At 35.9% G+C, this 15,617-nt stretch overlaps 1 protein-coding gene across 1 annotated transcript in view; it reads right to left on the reverse strand.

The window, feature by feature from the left end:
• Positions 1-15,013, reverse strand: part of LOC134755808 (neuronal acetylcholine receptor subunit alpha-10-like) — a 48,128-nt gene extending 33,115 nt beyond the window's left edge. Inside the window, exons 1-3 of the mRNA XM_063692416.1 lie at positions 14,880-15,013; positions 9,152-9,306; positions 7,231-7,414 (exon numbers count right to left, since the gene is read on the reverse strand). Coding sequence (XP_063548486.1) covers positions 7,231-7,414; positions 9,152-9,306; positions 14,880-14,975 — 435 coding nt within the window. The 5' untranslated portion in view covers positions 14,976-15,013. The remainder of the gene's footprint in view (positions 1-7,230; positions 7,415-9,151; positions 9,307-14,879) is intronic.
• Positions 15,014-15,617: the final 604 nt, after the last annotated feature.

The following is a 15,617-nucleotide window of genomic DNA, read 5'->3' on the forward strand; positions in this document are numbered from 1 at the left end:
CTAGCGTATCTCGCTCGCACTAATACTAATATGCAAGTACGAGCGAGATGCATATAGAAAGTAAATTACGCAGACGTTCCCGAAGCTAGTTTGACACTGCTAAGGCAGTCGTGGTAAGGCTATTTATACATATAAATACTCAAGTAGTTACTTAGGTAGGTCGTGTTTTTACCACTGCATAATAAATACAAGATATAGTTAAAATGAACACCCAAGTCATGTAACTCTGATATAGGTACCTGTAACATGTTATTGTAATTGAATAAAATCATTTTGGACTTCATGTATTTAACAAAGATGACAAAAATACTTAACAAGAAAAAAATGGTACGGTTGTAACATAAAACTAATAAGTGGTACATAAACAAAATCACTTTCTCCTCCTCTCAGAGGTAAATATGACTATTGACACGCCGTATCAAATTTGTGCAGTGCTCCGTGAAATTAAGAATTTCCTTATTCATGATAAATCATGACCATGAAAATCGGCATACATTCGCATTTCGGAAAACACACGGTATTACATCTGTTTCACTATGGCTATTTTTATGACCTAAATTGTTACATGGATTGCTTGATATAAAAATATTATATTGGGTACTTAAACCATTAGGTATATTATAATGGTTTAATCACCCAACATGCTCACAAAATGATACATGAATTTTTTTGTACTCTTAATATAATAAGCACTATTAAATAATACTAATAGTAGTTAGCCCCGAACTGTGAACTCGTATTTCGTCTAAATCGTGCAATTGCACAAGCTATCCTTTTGACCACAAAATTGTATACAGGATTTATAGATAGAACTATATAGGTACCCGGAATCACAGAAAGATGAATGAACGATGAAGTGATAAATGAAAGCTGTGCTGAAAAATATTCTCCGCGCCATTTTTTAGACAGCGCTTTAATTTAAAAATTAATAATAGGCATTGTTTCCGAGGCCCTATTAATTTTGAAGTGAAAATTTTATACCATAGTAGGTAGGTACCTATATCAGAATATTTATAATTTATTATTTCAACTTAACGTAAGGTAGGCCAAGTATGATATGTAAAAAATGTGAAATGATTGTCTATAGAGTTGTTATATAATTATGTACTTAAATTTGAGAATTGCCATATATACATCGACATCGGATATAACGGAACGTACAAGATGGTCAAAAATATCTGAACATACACGTCTTGATAATACCTACAGGCTTTGTTAAGATATTTGTGAATACCTGGCCGCTCCCATAATATATATCTGATGGCGATTGTACCAATGATTTATTATAACTCAAGATATGTTATAAGCGTTTCAAAATTGAAGCGCTTACCTTGTGACAAATTGTACAAGTTGACTTTAGTCGCACCTGGGCAAGCGAGAAATGTTCACGTGGTAAAGAGCTCTAGCTAACCGAAAGAGAAAAGCTCATTTTTAACAACGAGTACTTATGACAAAGATGAATGGAATGCGAAAATTAATCCAAAATAACAGATTTTTTGTGCTCATTATGAGTATAACCTATCTATACCTATCTATCCACCACATAATACTCGACTGCCCTAGAAAGTTTATTGGCAACCGTGAAGACTTAGGGCGCGATTCGGGAAATGAATTAGAGATTCACTAGATATGAAATAGTAAAGATATGTGACATTCCACGGCAAAAGGTACCTTATGGCGGCTGGCGCTTACGTCGCATAGCGCCGCAAATTGTTGCGGCGCTGTGCAACGTAAGCGCCATCCAATATTAATTGGAGCGGCGTTAATAATAGCGTAAGCGCCAGCCGCCATAAGGTACCTTTATCCGTGGGACGTCACATATCTTTACTATTTCATATCTAGTGAATGTCTAATTCCTTTCCAGAATCGCGCCGCGCCGTTACTTGCTCCTAGTGATGACGCAGCCCTATGGACCAACACATACCTATTGGATATACCTAGGTAGTTCTCTATTGATTATTTATTACTTTCTAATATTTTAAGGGACTCTTAATCTTGCTTGCCATACGATTAAATAAATAAACCTATCAATAGTATTATATAATATCATTGGATTGTACAAGATTAATTTTGCTTGCTTTGTTTCAAATTATTGGGAAAATCGGATTACAACGAGCATTTTTGTCAAAATCTTAAGATAGTTCTTTTCACGCGCCGCTGACCAAATAACAAATTTGTCCAGTGTTGTTAAAATAAGTATAATGTGTCTAATTAAAAACCGGCCAAGTGCGAGTCGGACACGTACACGAAGGGTTCCGTACCATTATCTATAAAAACGGTCACCCATCCAAGTACTGACCCCGCCCGACGTTGCTTAACTTCGGTCAAAAATCACGTTTGTTGGCATGGGAGCCCCACTTAAATCTCTATTTTATTCTGTTTTTAGTATTTGTTGTTATAGCGGCAACCGAAATAGATCATCTGTGAAAATTTCAGCTGTCTATCACAGATCACGAGATACAGCCTGGTGACAGACGGACAGGCGGACAGCGAAGTCTTAGTAATAGGGTCCTGTTTTTACCCTTTGGATACGGAACCCTAAAAAGAAGGTATTTATGCCTGTATCAACCCTAAACGGTTTCAGCCCAACACTCTTTAAACCATTTTTATTTCAGCTCCATGCTCGTGTCACTGATTCAAATACAAGTAGGTACTTTACGAGTAAAAGCGTTTGCATTTAGTTTTGCACAACTGCAGTTTTATGCAGGATTAAAATAATATTTTCCAAGAAAGTCGTAGCGGGTCGGCCATGCAACTCACCGCAGTAGGAGGCAGAGATTTACCGCTAACATTAATATCCTCGTATCGCGGTATTTCTAATTTACTCGACACCGTTTCTGAGAAATTAGAGTTTTTAAACAATATTTCGTCTCTAAGATGGCAATGACGATACATAATTTTATGAGATACGAGTTATTCAATCGCATGGACGTACAGTCAGCACCAATAATAGTCAAATAGCCATTTATTTTATAAAACCGGTTTACATGTCAAAAAATAATGATATCTCGTATCACACGTACATAACTATTACAATATTGTAAAATGAATGTTAAAATTAAAATTAGATCACACAATATGATAAAGAAAAATCAAACATTAGTAAAAGTAGGTGTAGACATTAATAGTGGATGAAACAACGCGCCAGAAGTATCTGCCGTCCTTAATAACTTTCTAGAGTTCGCGTTCATAAGTATCTATTACACTCTAATTGTTCTACATAGAGAAATAGAAATAAGTACATTTATTTGCCATAATATATGGTATACAATTGTTTTACATTGTTATATCTTTTTGATAAGCTGTTTGTGAATGGTAGATACTTTTGATATGTAGTCTGATCCGCTATTTTTGATGCTGACTGTACAGATTTTTGAACCCCCCTCACACCCAAATAACGCGCTGTACCGCGTTTTCGTGTCCCCCCTCTAAAAATAGATTTCATGCCATAACCTTTTCAACTCAGCCCGTTTAAATGAGGACAGAGCTTTGTTCATGCATATTTCCAACAAATGAGGAAAACATTTTGAATGTAAAATTTACTCTTCAGGTATCCCGCTAAGCCTCCGCTTTGTGTTGTTTTACTTCGCAAAACTCAGTTAAAAAATAAAGACTCCCCTTTTTCGTAATTAAAAATGTAAGATAACACCTTTCTCGGTATTAAGTGCCATCTCGTGATTAAAATACTGAATAGGGTAGGACGGGGACGTTTGAAACACTTTGTTTAACCGCCTGTAACTATTTAGTTTTTAAATAAAATGTGTTTGAAAGCCTATCGCCATGGTAACGTGATGATATGAGAAAAGAGAATGTGGAAGAGTGGTTCAATTAACCCAATAGGTGTGTTATTTTAAACACTATGTGGGGACGTTTGGAACACCTTTATTTATATTCGTCAAAATGAAAGATAATTTGTTATTTCTAATAATTTTTAAATGATGAGATCGACTAAATTTCGCAAAAAAATTACAAACATTTCACAATTTATCTGCGTCTGAAGATCTTGATCAAAAAAGGGATGCAAAAAAAATTGTAAGACATCTAGACTTATTTGTTGTGATTACCTTATACATATAGCTTAATCAAACGTGTTTTAATGCAACAACAAGATATGACGATAAGGATTTTTTATAGAAATACATAATTGTGTTTATACAAAATTCAAAAGTTTCAATTAAGTATAAAAATGTTTCAATCATGACCATAATAAAATCACTGTCACTCCCTCTTTCACAAAGGATGTATTATTATGAAAAAATATCAATAATCAATATTTCTAAGACTTGTGGAAAACACGGGGACGTTTGAAACGTTTCAATCGTCCCCAAGTACGTTGTTTCAACCGTCCCCGCGTCACATGTTTTACTTCAAGGACCAATATTTTTTACAAACAACACTTCACCGTGTTTCATAATTCCCATCCAAAACGCCAGAATAATGCAAGTAATCAAAACATAAGTAAAAAAATTAAACGAAAAAGTATGCGAGCACAGGACCACTTTATACCGAGAAAATTTTTAACGGCTCCTCATCAAGACTACTGCGTTCTGCGTTGCTCGCACGCTCGAGCGCTATTGGTTCAGGATTTAAGAATGATTGACCGATAGCCAGAGTATTTCGTCACATGCATATTGTAATTTTCAAGAAATTTGACTTGTTTCAATCATAACGTGTTTCAATTGTACCCGTCCTACCCTACAGCTGATACCTGATGGAAAAATGATTTTTTTAATGATTTATTTAACGATTATTTATTTCTCCTAGCCAAAAATATTAGGCCAATTACCTATATTATTTACTGTTATGGTAAATCACTCGATGATTATTTAAATTTCAGTATTTCGTTTTTAGGGTTCCGTACCCAAAGGGTAAAAACGGGACCCTATTACTAAGGCTCCACTGTCCGTCTGTCTGTCTGTCTGTCCGTCTGTTTGTCACCAGGCTGTATCTCATTAACCGTGATAGCTAGACAGTTGAAATTTTCACAGACGATGTATTTCTGTTGCTGCTATAACACCAAATACTAAAAAGAGAATATAATAAATATTTAAGTGGGACTCATGGGCACACAAGTGGGATACAACAAACGTGATTTATTTCCGTTGTTTGCGTAATGTAAGGAACTCTTCGTGCACGAGTCCGACTCGCACTTGGCCGATTTATTTAAAAGACAGCAATGGTTAAATGGTTACCATAGTCAATGTAAATTAACGGATCAGACATTTTGTTTAACTTGCCGTAATAAAGTCACTAAAACTATTAAATAAAAGCGATCACCGAGGCGAAAATTAAATAAGATAAAAAGTTTCACCAGATTGGCAAAATTAATGTTAAAATATTCAAACTCAATGATATTTTTCATTTCGGTGACGTGCTTTTCTTCATCACATGAAATAAAATGTTAACTAACGCAGAATACCTATCCGATTGCAATTCAGAAATTATTAGTAAGTACCCTAACTTATCAGTGTACAAAAAAAGGAAACAGTGGCTTATTTCTGTTACCGTTGAATATATGAATATTCTTTGAATGAATAGACTTTGTTCTACTTAACATTTCGCATAGGCTTTCTTATTAATCTACTACAATTTTACAAAAAAGTACATACTAGGTATAGCAACCCGCAAGCCAGAATTAGCCGGTTCGGCAGTACCACACTGAGTCCTACGAGGCGCCGAGCGCGCCTTCTTCTTTCTTGACACCAGAGTGAACTCCTCCTCATCCACACTAGCACCAGGGAGCTTCTCTTTGGGATCCGCTCGCTCTTCGGGTACCTTCAAAGGTACACTAACCCGGTTCGATGCGACTTTCGGACCGGCGACGACATCCGCGTAAACACGATGACGTGCATAGCTCACATCGAATTATGTTGTGTTTAATTTAGTTTAAAATTAAGCTAATACTGTAAATATTTGTTCAATGTTGCTGCGGCCTAGTAGGGTTTATGTTTGTACTAACTACTTAACTATAAAGGCGGAATTCCAGTGTGCGGCACAAGCATATTCGGTACAAAAATGCTTGTGCCGCGCAGTGCCGCACACTGGTGGAATCCCGCCTTAAGAACATCTTGTAACACCATGCTGGTTGAATGATGGACGGACGGATGGACGAATAAATGACGTGTATGTTGCAAACGGAACTACCACGAATGGTCTTGTCCGAGTTTTGGACAAATTAAAATTTGCTCAGCTTTAATACATTCAGGACAGGCAACTCTGAAATGGTTTTTAAGTTTAGACAACCCTATTGGGCGTTTGGCTCGTTGGAGCGTCTGTTTGTCTTCATTTAAATTTGAGATAAAACGTAAAAGATCATCGTGATTCATGTGGTACCTGATGCTTTATCGCGCTCGGTACCAGTCGATTTAGTTTATGTTCAGTCTAATGACGACTGGTTTAATAACCTTTTACAAGGTTGCCAGGACAACCCTTCTGAATTTCCTGACTACAAAGTTGTAAATAATAATTTGTACAGACTAAGGCCAAGATTACACTTGTAAGTTTTACTTACGTAAGTAGGGACACAGCTATATTAGAGAATGAGATATGAATATCGTTATCTCATTCTAGCAAATAGCTTTGTCCCTACTTACGTAAGTAAAACTTACAAGTGTAATCCTGGCCTTAAGCGAACATATAGTTCTTTACTGACTTCTGAATATGATTGGAAACTGGTAATTCCAAAAGAAATGAAGTAAGATATTATCCATGAGAATCATTCACAGCCTACTGCTGGTCACTTTGGTATTTTTAAAGCGCATAAAAGAGTTTCTTTGCGTTATTTTTGGCCTGGCATGCATAGGGACATCTGTAAATATATTGCAAGTTGTGAAATATGTTTGGCATATAAGTGCCAGAATCATCAAACTTTAGGAATAATGGTTTTTGACGTGATAACATCTTATAAATCGATGAACACCGGTAGCATGTACGAAAAAGTGTCACGTTGTGGACAGATCTCCATGGTAGCGTTATGGACAGATCTCCATGGTAACGTTACGGCCTTTTCATCAATGTTTTCTTCTTGTTGTTGTTGATTGTTGTTTCTGTTTGTTTTTGTTGTTGTTGTTGTTTTGTGTTGTTGACGTTATCGCGCAAAATTATCGTCCATAAACCGACTTTACAGACAACCATATTTTTAAAAGTCTTTTTTTTACAACCGGCCAGTGCACGCGGTAGCTGCACTACAGGTTTTCCATGTTACAATATACTTATAAATTGTTGAAATACCTGAAAACCATCGTAAGTCCATGAGGCCCACTTCATGGTGCACAGCTGCACGTCGAACGGGAACTGTTCCACGTTGATGTCACACACAGATACGTAGATGCCGTGACTCAGCCACGTCACTTCGCCCGTGTGACGAACAATCACGTTCGTGTTAATCACCGCGGAACGGTAGTTGGGATCCGCACTAAAAAATTTAAATTTGATTAAACATTTATACATATTTCTTAAATAAATATCTTAAGTCAATGAATTGACTGAGATCCTATAATTTGCTATATTCAATAGTTCGGAAGTTTATTGCTCCTAAATCCATACTAATACTATTTATTACCTATATTATAGATATGTACATGTGTAAGTGACTGTCTGTCTGATACGTTTCTTCACGTTCTTCACGCACGATGTAAATGAAATGTGGTGAGGAATTATTTTGAGTTTCGAGGGAAGACCTAGTGTAGTTTTATCCCGGAAATCACCATTTATGGGGATGATTTCTACCCAGACGAAGATGATTTCCAGATCGCTGTTTCGAGCTGCAGCGTCAAAAGTAGAAATACCCCTAAGCCAAAAGCAAGCGCCTGAAATGCTCTGCTTTGGAAGCCACCTATGACTTCGTGCCCGTCGCCGTCGAGACAGCCGGGCCCTGGGGGCGGGAGGCGCAGTGACCATTTACTATGTAGTGGCCAATTCTATAGCAGTCACCGTAACTAAATTTTAATACTACATTGAGTCGTGTTTATAAGACCGGAGACGTATTATCACTTGTATATATTTGAATTTATAATAATAAAAATAGAATGATCACGTTTGATGCAAGTTTTTATCACCAATTGTACTTTGTTTTCAATCTTATTACCCAACCCAAACTCAATGAGCCACCTCCAGTCTCCATCAACAGATCAGCTCATTGTTATCATAATAATATTAATACAGTTAGACTAACAATAAGCTAAATTGGCAGCGATTTTGATAGCCCAGACCGAGCAGGTGTTATTTTAAACGTCAAACTTCTATGAAATTATTACGTTTAAATAACACTTGCACTGCCTGGGCTATCAAAATCGCTACCAACTTAGCTTGGTCTAACTCTAATGCTTAATAATAGGTATACAAAATTTCAACTCAATCGGATGCCAACAAACGGTTGCGTAGATGCATTTTAAAGACAAATTACCTACAAACATTGCAAGCTAAAAAAGCTTGTAAAAAGGGAAACTAAAAAAGCTGTTAAAATCGCCTTAAATTAAACACGATAAATTTTCTCTTAACTATTCTCATAGAATAAGCTGTTACATAATTATCATGGATGTTAATTTAAGTGCTTCATTAAATTCGGCACGTTAAAAACACTCAAGGAGCGTCCGTTCGTAATACGCCTTTAAAATAATGAAAATCCCCGCCGGCTTGTACTCGAGCTCGCTAATAATTCCCGATTTCACTTTTGCAGTGTCCTATTTCTTTAGTTAATTTTGTCTATTTTGTGAAAACAGCTACTTAAGGATTATTTGCGTAAATATTAGGTAGAATTTCTCTAGCGGACTTATTAAAATATAACAGGAAAGTTTATTGCCAGAAATATAAATATCAGTGCTCTAACAGAACACAATGGTACTCGTAGTTACAAATAAGTAATGATAATCTTCCACATATTTTTAATAAGGTATCGAGTTTGTGAAGTTTAGGGCTTGTAGAGCTAGAAGCTTGGCTCTACATGAGATCTGATAACTTTTTGACAATGCGAGCCCTATGGTTTCGTCTTGGCAACATTTTACATTTAAAAATGATTTTGGTGGGATATTTTATTTCTGATTATAATTTAATTTATTTTCTCTGGAATAGACAAATTGGCATGTAAAGTAATATTTGGCTATAACTAAAGTTTTTTTATCTCACATTAAAAAACGAAAATGAAGCAACTTACTTATTGTAAAGAATAATGTCGGGTTTCCACACCCTCTCGAAAGGTATCCTTATGACGCCGATTCCGTCAAAGTCACTCGTGTTCCATCGGAGGTGATAGTCCATCCATACTTGCGTGATCCAGCAGTTTGTCGTCAGCAACTGATCTTTTTCTTCCTGTTATGAACAACAAAATGTGAAAACTAATTCATAGATAATTTCACGTTTTACTCACTTGTTTTAGTCACTCGCGCGACATGTTTCGGAGAGCCTAGCCGTAACCGTGAAATTATTTATTGTTAGTATGTCTCACAACGGTTTAAATTCGAGATACATTTATATCACAATAGTTTTCATGTTTTGTTTCACGAATATAGATAATTATTTTACTAGACTAGCTAAGTTAATACTCAATGCTACAAGTTTATTTAACCTTATAAAAATGTTATAATAATAATATGAAAATAAACTGTATCCTAAATGCGCCTCCCTTCTTAAGCGCTTATTACATCGACCCTTAATACTTTTTCTAACGTAGGTAGGTATAGATAGATATGTGTTCAATTATTTGTTTATTCTCCTAGCTATTAAGTACCTAATCATTACAACAAATATTTCTTTTCAATCACCTCTATTAAAATAAATAGATAGTAATTTAATAAAAACGGTAAAAATCATGTAGGTACCTAATCTAATGTACGTTCGATAAAATTTTCTTGTGGGAGATGAGCCCCTTTCTTATAGAAATGAACTTACAGAGAGATTACGTTTAGACGCTGGTATGACATGATCATATTAAAATGAAGGTAGGGAAAGGAAGGAAGGGGTCGTGTCGTATCAAAAAGTCAAAGAGCTGGCGCGGGATAGGGAAAGCTGGAAGATACTCCACCGACAAGAGAATAACTCGTAAGTTAATGATGATGAGGGAAAGGAACGCAGTTGTTTTGCGAAAATAGTCTTTAGGTACGATAATAATAATATTCTTGGAACCCTAGCTGAACCTTTACATTTCATTACGTATTCCTATTACAGTGTGATGAAGATTTAATGTTCAATGATCGTGTAGTACCTTATAAAGGTTAAGTTTCAAATTGTAACTGTATTGCCGCGAGAAATATATGTAATTACCAAGGATATTCACATTTCTCACGGTAAGGCAGATGGCATAAGACATTCGGAAGGCAAGTGCAACAGCGTTACTGTTACGACTTGCCTGCTGCGGCGTTGACGCGGGCGATGTCACTATCAATTTCCCGCATTACTGGTAACCGTTTCTAAAAAAAGCGTTTTTCTACTCGTCGACTGTAAAAGTTGAATTAAGATTTCGTATATCAAACTGTAATTGCGTCCTTTTCATGCATGGGCTCCCAAAACAACTATAATATTCATAAGCAAACGCTGTAGTCAACTATAACGAATTTGACCAATCACGTGGCGCCACGGTCCAGTGAAAAAGATACCAACGCGCTACTATTTCACCCCGCCAAGCCCCCGCTCGCCATGACACTGCCCAACGAAGTGAAGCTAGCGGGAGTCGTGCGTCGTACTATTTATTGTGTAATCATCACAATATTCATGTATTATGCACGCGCACTGAGATACTTACCTTTTTTTTACTTTAGATTTTCTAGTATAGTGTTTAGATTTACTAAGCAAGCTTCGTGGCCTAAACACGGTACTCGACTGAAAAGCTCTCTATTATATCACGATTGTATAAAATACTATTAGTCCATCACTTATACACATATTTTATAAGGAAATTGATAGTGACATCGCCTGGGTCAACGCTGCAGCAGTAACGCCGCAACAGTAAAGCTGCTGCAATTGCCATCCGAATGTCACCTTACATGTTTTAATAATAAAGAATAGCTGATTCCATCCGTGAGAAAAATAACCTACTATCGAATAATAGCTTTTTAGTAGACTCATTAAGGAAGTTTATTAAAAACTTCAGAACTAATTGCGGAGACCAAAATATGCGGTGAAAATGATAATAGAGACAGTTTAATCAGTGGCGATGAATGCATGCATTGTGTTGTGTTGCGCCGTTTGGCATACGTGCATTGTGCCCATTCAGGGCATTCATTATCATGCATCTAAGTGTAATTTAGAGCACACATATCTGTATCTATAAAGTAAATCGATTTACTCGTAGAAGCGCTCACGTTTGTGACGAATGTACCTAGTCTGTTACCGTTTGAGCGTTCTGAGCGAAGTTACTAAATGAACACTTGCGTGGTTTTGAAGACACGAGGAAGCGTTGATATCGGCTGTGGCTTTAAGCAATCGATAATTTACAAATCTTTAGACTGCTTTAGAGCTTCTAACAATCGAACTTATTCATAAAGATTAATTACAAAAAGGGTAGGTTTCCCGTCGGGTTTGAAAGTTCAAACGGCAGTCACTTTCGTAAAAGAATTCCCACCAGAAATGTCGTAAGATGAGGAAAGGCAGAAATATACTTATATCAAATTTATAGGTATACTTATCAAAAATTTGACCCAGCTTGTTTTGTGGACTACACTTTCTGTTAAAATTACTTCTTACATTATTTTGCATTACATATAATTGAAGCAAATTTAAATTGAATGTTGATTGAATGTCATCTTGATATACTAACCTATTACCCTATAAAAGGCTTCGAAGAAATTGCGTAAGTACATAAAGAATTGCCACCTTATTCCTATGAGTTCGCTCCAAGCCATGTATTATGCTTATCTCGAGGGACAGATGAGGTGAATGAGATGTTTCCTATGGGTATATAGATCTCCATATCCATGTGAGATACTTTTTTTTGTAATCGAAAAAAAAACAAACATGTTTTAGATAAAGGAAAATTTCCGTTTGACGTACCAACTACACATCATCACAGGTACCTTGTAAGTACTTAGTAATTTTCCGGTAAACAGCACACACAAAAAATAGGTATACCTTTGCTACATTTGTTTTATATATATATATATATATATATAAATTTTGGTAAAATTTCATTCAATTCACTTTTATTGCACTTAGCTAAGAATCCACTCAATTCAATTTATTTCTAAATAAATACCAACCAGAGCAAGTCAGACCAAACAATGATGGTCATAATTATATTGTCTTTCATTTCTCATGCTCTGAAAGAAGGTCATTGTTGTTCTAAAAAGTGTGCAGAAAGTGATACTATCTGCACTAGAGCATTTAACTTTCTAAGTACAATTTTTTTAATTTGTTTATGATAAGCAATTGTAATTTGGTTTTAAATGGATTTGTTATACAATTTCCATTTTGATAATCCACTCGCCATTCCATAAATAACGATACTTTCACCTAAATCGTTAATTGAAAGTACTCTCAAGAAATGATATAAAAAATTATACTTAGTCATGTTTTTAAAAAAACACATGTATTTTACTTTTCTCGTATTCGAAATGAAAAGAGTGTTTAACTCGGGTGAAAGGCATCATTTCATCCCCTGGTTAGCAATCTACTGTATATTAGTCAATAGTCATGTCGTTCACTGGTAGATGAAGGACACCCTCGCTCTTCCCGCCTACATCTTTCGGAACATACATCCTTACAAGAATCGGCGATCGCAGAAATTAATATCAGATTAATATCAAATAATTATTACCTACATTTTGTGATTTTGAGTGGGCATGACACATGCTATCAGTGACGATGCGATTAAAATCCCAATTAAATTTTTGTAAGTACATGAGTATTTAACGCTATCCCTACACAACTATCTATATGCTATCATTTTTAAAAGAATAATTGTTCTTATTAGCGCAGGAGTTCTGAAATAAATATATGGAAATCTTGTCATAATTAATGGAAGACTTTTTCATTTGCTATATGTAGGTACGTTATAGACCGAATTTATATTAATCAACCCTCCCCATCCCTCCCCCCTTTTATATATTCTATATATAATTATCCTCCTATCCGATAATCCTCACCAAATTTTCTGTCATAATTTTAAACCAACACGGGATTTAATCGCGTAAAGTATCCCGTGTTAGTTTAAAATTATGAGTCTTCTGTCATAGAGTTAAATTTAGCAAGTTACCAATAAGAAATAGAGATTGACGTATTTGACGTGGGGAGGTACCTATTCCATTAAATAAGATGCTGGCGGCGGAAATTCATCATTTCCCTCCCAACTTCCGAAAATAGCCAGCAAAGCGTGTTCTACTTAACACTTCAGGAAATGCGTTCAATGACAAATTAATGAATTATATTTTCACTACAAATTAGTTCGCTAGTTAGTCTCATTTGTAAACATTTAGAATCCATATGTCGCGCTCTTCTTTCGCACAATTAGCTGCGTGACTTGTGCGGTAACGTAAAAGCATTTGTTAAGAAAGACATCTTTTATCTCATGTCTTGTCTGTTTTGACAATAATAATTATCAAATGACAAAAAATCAACACCTCCAAATGGTTAAACCGTGTGTCTGAGTAACCATTCCTGTCACTAAATCCATTCTCCACCCCACCGCTGACCCAATCTCTCAACCTCCCAATCCCTCAACCTCACAACCCCTCAACCCCTGATGTTCCAGGTGGAACGCGCCATTACGTGCACTTCAGCTCTTTCGTTGTACGTGTGCCGTGGCCGCTGCTGGAAACTTATAAGTAGAATTATATGTAGATGATTTTCAAATCTCTACAAAATTATACCACACTCGACATATTTATATAATATGTCGATTCATCTTTTCTTTTTTACAAATACCCATTTATTTTATAAATTTAGTAACACTCGGACAATTAAGACGTATCGATTGACGTAAGAATCTTCAGAATGCGCAATTACCCCATACTCTACGTCGCATTGTCAAGTAAAAAGGTCTACCTATGCGGAGGCGAGGCGTTCCTCGCTTTATTCTAAGATAATGTTCACTACTTAGTTAAAAATGTTATACATACATAATGCGATATTCAAGAACCTGCCTCAGGGTAAATATGTACATATTTCTTAATTAATAAAGACGTTGTTATTTACTGAGGTTCACAGAGGCGCGTAAATAGGTACACTGATTCACCGGATAAAGGGCCGGGCTCGGGCTGAGGCGTCCGACACGTCATTGTCTATGACGGCTGATCGGTGATCACGTGGTTCTTTCCATAGAAAACGAAGCGCCGGAAGCTCCGGCCCGGCCCCGGCCCGGTTTAGCGTGAGTCATCCTTAATCAGGCCTTTTGACCTAAAAAAGCACGCTTAAAAGTTGCGTGAAATTGATAGCACAGACATAAATCATGTACCTACATGTAACAATAATATCTACTATACAAGATAAATCAATAAATAATAGTTATCTTCTCGTGCAAAGCGAAATATTCTATATAAAAGAATCTTGAGCGTAGCAAGGGAATCAAAAGCACGAGATAATACATATAAAAACGTTGATCTCGTGTAGCACATACAATTTTTTACCGCAGCGAGAAGAAATAACATCCTGAAAGATATTAAATATTTCCTCTTCACTTTTCCACTTATGTTTTCTAAGGTACCTATCTAACAATAAGTTTATTTATCACAATAAAACAAGAAAAACAAAGAGAAAGAGATTCTAGCGAAATATTAGCGGTTAGCGGACTGACAAATGCAAAAAGCAGTTATAGCTGTTATATATATAATACTGTTATATAGGCAAATAATTTACGCAATCACGCATTATTTCTGAATTCAATACTTCAAATGGCTCTTGACATCATTCCGATTTTGGTCGCACTTTTGATATTGAGAGATCTGTGTACTTACTACATCAATAATGTGATGGAGCGAGACTCCGAAGGTAACGAGGAGAGGATGCGAGGAGTTCTCCACGGGACGTACTGAGGCGTCGTAGTTCTGCATGAGGTGACGCACCAAGCGATACTCTTCATCACAGCAAACAGCACCTAGAAAAATACATAGATATTATTATTTTAAAATATAATAAATAAATAAATATTATGACAATCTTACACAAATCGACCTAGCCCGCCAGTAAGCTCAATAAGGCTTGTGTTATACAGTATGTATGTATATGTAGATGTAGATAAATAAGTAGAAAACATCCATAGCTCTCAGGAACAAACAAACATCTGTGATGGACACACATATAACCCGGGACCTCCGGCTTCGTAGGCAGGTCGACTAGGCTAGGAGGCCGTTAAATCATAAATGTATATTATTATAGTTAGTGTACGTACACTGTGTACACACAGCTACAAAAGTGCATACCCACTTTATGAATGGAATTCATTCATAGCGGGTATGCAGTTTTGCAGCTCGCTGTAGATATAGTAAAACCGAATAACTATCGAAGTTTTAAACTGGCAACGGGTTGAAATATTATATTTTAAGATAGCTCTTTTAATAATTAATTAATTTCATATTTTTAGCTCTATAACTCTTTTAAAGAGCGTAATCAGTCGATTAAACTAATTCAATTGGAACAACAGTTTTATGAAAATATTTATCGAAGTAGAAAGCATTATAACACATCGATTTTAT

The sequence above is a fragment of the Cydia strobilella genome, chromosome 3 (assembly GCF_947568885.1).
Source record: "Cydia strobilella chromosome 3, ilCydStro3.1, whole genome shotgun sequence".
NCBI classification, from domain to species: Eukaryota; Metazoa; Arthropoda; class Insecta; order Lepidoptera; family Tortricidae; genus Cydia; species Cydia strobilella.